The 6,048-nt window shown below is 42.0% G+C and overlaps 1 protein-coding gene across 1 annotated transcript; it reads left to right on the top strand.

Moving 5' to 3' along the window:
• The first annotated feature begins 1,505 nt into the window (after window positions 1–1,505).
• On the top strand, window positions 1,506–5,394 carry LOC124637588. The gene is made up of 2 exons (XM_047174170.1): window positions 1,506–2,465; window positions 5,255–5,394. Exons 1-2 carry the CDS (start codon window positions 1,628–1,630, stop codon window positions 5,266–5,268), a joined length of 852 nt encoding a protein of 283 aa, XP_047030126.1. The 5' UTR covers window positions 1,506–1,627; the 3' UTR covers window positions 5,269–5,394.
• Window positions 5,395–6,048: the final 654 nt, after the last annotated feature.

Raw genomic sequence — 6,048 nt, 5'->3', positions numbered from 1 at the left:
AAGCTATATTATCTGCGAGTAACATAGGCTATATTTTATTCCGGTGCGGGCAGTAGCTCCCACGGGACGCGGGTGAAACCGCGGGAAAACGGCTAGTATGTAAATAAAATTATGATTACGTGCCTACTTCTTAAATTGGTACACATATATATTAGTGTATTCAGAACTTAGAAATGTTTTTTTTTTGTTATGAATTACACTGGTCAACAGCATTTTTGGTGCAAAGGTGAAATATATTACTTCTTATAGATTATTTGATACGTAATCGAAGTCCAGAACATAAAGTTGCACTAGCACGTAGGGATTTAGAGATATACCCCTCCTAAAGTACCCAAAAACGCGTTTTTTAACGATATTTGACGATTTTTTTGAAGGTCAGCAAAATTGTTTTTTAGTTTCTATCTACAGCATTATATAGTACTACTCTTCCCGATTGAAATTCATTTTTATTTCGAACACTAAGAGTTTAAATTTTCATGAAATATGTATACAGCTACGATAGTTCGATCTTCCCTACATTTTATTTGGCCTGTTAGTATGAAAAACTCCACTTTAGTTATAAAATGGTATATATTGGGAAATAAAACTTGCAAAAATATAAATATAAAATGGAGTTAATGTGGGGAAAGTAGTACTATATGATGCTTTAGTTAGAAATTCCTAGAAAATTCTGCTGTCCCCAAAAAATTACATCAAATTTCATAAAAAAAACGCGTTTTTGGTACTTTAGGAGTGGTATATCTCTAAATCCCTACGTGCTAGTGCAACTTTATGTTCTGAACTTCGATTACGTATCAAATATTCTACAAGAAATTGTATATTTCACCTTTGAACCAAAAAAAAAATATATAATTTGTTGACCAGTGTTATCTATGCGTCAAGATATAACATGTTAAAGATTTTTTGTTACTCTTAAAGGCTCCGAAACTTTCACGAAAAATTCTTTCACTGTTGGATAGGACTATCCCCGAGTAACATAGGCCATATTGTATCCTGGTATGAACAGAAGTCACCGGGACATTTGTGATACGGCTGGAAAACAGCTAGTCATTCAAAAAAAGGTAACATTTCACGTCATAAACCTCTACAATATTGAGAGTCCAGCGCGGACTAACAATGCGATCGTAAGCGATTTTTGATTCACAGATAGGTCAGCTGCCACAAGCGAAAATTTAAAATGCCAAGAATCGTATAAATGCGAATTAAGAATCGCTTATTTTACAAATCAATGTTGATAGTGGTTAGTGATAACTGGGTTTCAGAAGACAGGTTAAATTGTTAATCCCTACTACCATTTGAACGGTAACAGCTTTGACAGTCGTTTTGACGGTCGTGGTGGCTTAGTGGGTAAAGGACCAACCTCTCGAGTATGAGGGTGAGGGTTCGATTGCAGGTCAGGCAAGTACCAATGCAACTTTTCTAAGTTTGTATGTACTTTCTGTTGTGTATCTATGCACGCGTCGGCTTCCGTAAATAAAGCAGTGCGCTACCGACCACCGGCCGTTTCACTTGTGTCCTATAGCCGCGTCCCAGTCCGCATACCTAACATTGGCGACGAGCGTATATCTGCGCGTAAAAAGGATAAACCACGTGTTGTAAAGTGTTTACAATTATAAAGTGAGTGAAAATGGCGAATAATGTGCAATTCGGCATATTAAGTACGTTCGACCACAATTCTCAAACATGGCGGACATACAAAAGCCGTATAGGACAATATTTTGTCGCCAACGACATTAACAAGACAACTGATGCGTCGGGCAAGAAAAGAAAAGCCATCCTTCTTAGCGCACTCACTGAGGGCACATATAAATTGACTACGGATTTGGTGCGGCCCAAGGACATAGAAAACGTGCCGTACGAAGACCTCCTGTCTGCGCTGGACGAGCATTTCACCCCAAAATGCGTTGGGTTTGGGGAAAGGCACAATTTTTATATAGCAGTCCAACAAGCAGGAGAAACGTATTCTCAATGGGCCGCGAGATTGCGCGGGCTCACGGAGAAGTGCAAGTTTCATAATGTAGAAGAGGCACTTCGCGACAAATTTATAATGGGTATGCTGCCCGGTCGCGAAAAAGAAAAAATATATACCAAGGACCTGGCGGACCTTACACTGGCTAAGGTCGTGGAGTTGGCGGAGAATTTGAGCCGAGGCCGCGCCGCCGCCGCCGCAAGTGCGGGCGCTGGCGCGGGCTCGGGCGCCGCTGGCGCGGCCCCTGACGCTGCCGCGGCGTCTATATCCACGGCGACGGAGCAGCTTTACAAAATTGCTCAGAAAAGTGTTAGTGTAGGGAAAGTAAAGTGTGGTGTGTGCGGTTTCTCTAACCACAAATCTGCAGATTGCAGATTCGCTAATTATGTGTGCAAGAAATGTCACGTAAAAGGGCATTTACGTAAAATGTGCGGGAAAGTGAACTACGTGGTGGTAGGAAACGGTGACAAGGGTGAAAGTGACGGAGATGATGACGGTGAGCTATTTTATATCCGTTCCTTCAGAGGCGAACCCATGGTGGAAACGATTTTTGTAAATGACATTCCGTTTGAGTTCCAAGTAGATAGCGGGTCCGCGGTCACGGTAGTGTCGGAGGGGTTCTACGAGACACATTTTAAAAATGTGCCACTAGCAAGTACTCGTAAACAACTAATGACCTATAACGGTGGCAAAATTATATGTTTAGGTACGTTAAATTTACCTATTAGCTATGCAGAACAAACACGGAATATAGCGCTTTACGTGGTCAGGGACGGAGGCCCACCGCTGCTGGGGCGGGATTTCATATCTTTATTCAATTTGCAGTTGACGGGCGCTCCAGTAAATTACGTTAAGTCAGAAGATTCCGTGCAGGAATTACAAAAAAAATATTCAGACCTATTTTCATCTAAATTAGGAACGTTTAATAAATATGTTATTAAACTATCGCTGAAAGAAGGTTCAAAACCGGTTTTCTGCAAAGCACGGCCGGTAGCATTCGCATTACGAGACAAGGTTAACGAAGAAATCGATAGACTAGTCGATTTAGGTATTCTCGAACCGGTCGAGTACTCAGAATACGCATCCCCGATAGTTCCCGTGTTAAAGCGCAACGGGACAGTCAGGCTGTGCGCTGACTATTCCGTATCTATCAACAAGCAGCTGCTTGTCGAACAGTATCCACTTCCCACTACGAATGAGTTATTCTCAAAAATCCATGGCGGCGAACAATATAGCAAACTCGATTTATCAATGGCGTACAATCAATTTGTATTAGATGACGAATCAAAAAACCTAACATGCATCAATACCAACCGTGGTTTATATAGGTTCACGCGTCTGGTTTTCGGGTTGGCTAGCGCGCCGTCCATATTTCAACGCGCCATGGAAAGTGTATTAGCTGGGTTAAAAGGAGTTGTCTGTATGCTTGACGATATTTTAGTCACGGGTAAAAACCGACGGGAACACCTAGAAAATCTGAATGCGGTTTTAAAGCGTCTACAAAATGCTGGATTAACGTTACAGAAAGAAAAATGTAGTTTTTTTCAGGACGAAGTCAGTTATCTAGGTTATATTATTACGAAAAACGGTCTTAAGAAATCACCAGAGAAAATTAAAGCAATGATTGAGGCACCGGTGCCCACAAATGTCAGCCAGTTGCAATCATTTTTAGGGTTAATTAATTACTACAGGAATTTTATACCTAATACATCCACCATTCTCAGTCCATTATATGACTTATTAAAAAAAGATAATAAGTGGGAATGGACTAGTAGGCATGACTCGGCTTTTAGGGAAATAAAGGAGTTAATGACGTCGGACCAAATACTTGCTCATTATGACCCAAACTCGCAATTAATATTAACAGTGGATGCTTCTCCGAGCGGGTTAGGAGCGATCTTATCACAAATAGGCAAGGACGGGGTTGAACGACCTATTTCATTCGCTTCACGTACGTTGAATGCCGCGGAAAAACGTTATGCGCAAATTCAAAAGGAGGCTACAGCCATTATTTACGGCGTGAGGCGATTCCACCAGTACCTCTATGGTAGATTCAATCCTTTCATTCTAAGAACAGATCATAAACCATTATTATCAATTTTTGGTCCATATAAAGGTATCCCCGAAATGTCAGCAAACAGATTGCAAAGGTACGCGTTGTTTTTAAGTAGTTATAACTATAAAATTGAATACGTGCGCAGCGTTGACAACAGCGCGGATTACCTGTCCCGTTCTAGCCTACCGCGCTCGCGCCACGAGTGCGCGTGTACCGAACAGTGCCGGTGTTGTGATTGCGAGGTGGCATATGACCGCGCGACTTATGTTTGTTTTGTTATAGATAGTAGCATGCCCGTAACGCTAGATAAATTACGTGATGAAACAAAAGCTGACGATGTTTTAAAACGCGTGATTAATTATATTTTAAATGGTTGGCCACCGAGGGAAAATGACAGTCGTCTTAAGCCATTTTATTTATGTAAGACACAATTATCTTACGAGAATGGTTGCGTAATGCGGGGTCATAAGATAGTTATACCAACGGGGCTATATGAACGAATTTTGAAAGAGTTACATTCTTCTCACTTAGGTATAGTTAAAACCAAGGCCGAAGCTCGATCAAGGTTTTGGTTTCCAGGGATTGATCAGGCGGTAGAAAAAATGATAAATTCATGCGATATATGCATTCAATTACGAGCTTCCCCCTCGCGCGCCACTGTAGTGCATTGGAGCACTCCACCCAGCCCGTTCGATAGGATTCATATAGATTTTTTGGGACCGATAAGGGGTTGTGTCTATTTAGTGGCAGTAGATGCTTACTCTAAGTGGTTAGAAGTATATGAGATGAATGCCGCCACGTCTTCAACGGCGGTAATCAGAAAACTTCATGAGTTAATTTCGAGGTTCGGTGTTCCAAAAACGATTGTAAGTGATAATGGCACAGCATTTTGCTCACAAGAGTTTCAATTGTTCTGCGCGACTAACGGAATAGTGCATATCACGTCACCGGTTTATCATCCGCCTAGCAACGGCCAGGCAGAAAGCTTTGTAAAGATTGTAAAAAAAGGTATAAAGTCTTGTTTATTGTCTAGTAATAGTACGAAGGATACATCAAAAAAGTTACTTAAATACCTTATGGATTATAGGAATTCGGTTCATTCCACTACGGGTTTGTCTCCTGCTCAACTAGTTTTCGGTCACAAGTTGAGAACGCGGTTGGACTTGCTCAAGCCTCCGTCGTCTGCACCCTTGTCATCGCCTATGTCTAACCTTAGTAAACACCAACAGTGTATGCCAACTAAACAGACCAAAGAACTTAAAATTAATAGTTTTAAGGAAAACGATATTGTTTTATATAAGAAATTTATTAATAATTTAAAGTATACATGGTGTAAAGGCGTAGTATTAAAAAAAATAGGCAAAGTAGTGTATTTAGTGAAAGACATTAGTAGTTCGGAAAGTTATAAAAGACATGTAAATCAGCTGTTGCTTTACAAAGGAACCATTAATGGGGGACGAGATTTTAAAGTAAACTTACCTGGGTCGTCGCCGTCGCCGCCGCCATCGTCGCCGTCACCGCCGCCATCGTCGCCGTCGCCGCCGCCATCGTCGCCGTCGCCATCGCCGCCGCCATCGTCGCTGCCGCCATCGCCGTCGGTTCTGCCATCGCCACCATCACCAACTCGGTCGGCTTCCTCGCCTCATCCATTGGCATCTCAGGGCAGGCAGGGGGAAAATAGAAGGCAAGAAGTGTACGAGCCAAGGGAGGAAGATGAGATGAACGATGAGAATGGAAGTCAGAGTAGCCCGGAGGAGGACTTTCAGGAAGCGGAAACGACCAGTGTAGTAGAAACCCCACCCAGAATGGTGTTACGCAAAAACCCTACGCGTAATAAAAAGTATTTTTAGTTATTATTGTTATAGTTATTAAGGAGTTAGAAGTTATGCAAATAACTAGAGGGAGGAATGTTGTGTATCTATGCACGCGTCGGCTTCCGTAAATAAAGCAGTGCGCTACCGACCACCGGCCGTTTCACTTGTGTCCTATAGCCGCGTCCCAGTCCGCATACCTAACACTTTCT

Source organism: Helicoverpa zea, chromosome 16 (genome assembly GCF_022581195.2).
Source record: "Helicoverpa zea isolate HzStark_Cry1AcR chromosome 16, ilHelZeax1.1, whole genome shotgun sequence".
Lineage (NCBI taxonomy): Eukaryota > Metazoa > Arthropoda > Insecta > Lepidoptera > Noctuidae > Helicoverpa > Helicoverpa zea.
Note: the sequence above shows the minus strand (reverse complement) of the source record. Positions and strands in the feature narration are given on the sequence as shown.

What these genes read in the sequence shown, in the direction of transcription:
- LOC124637588 (XM_047174170.1), top strand. Translation starts at nt 1,628, where the DNA reads ATGGCGAATAATGTGCAATTCGGCATATTAAGTACGTTCGACCACAAT.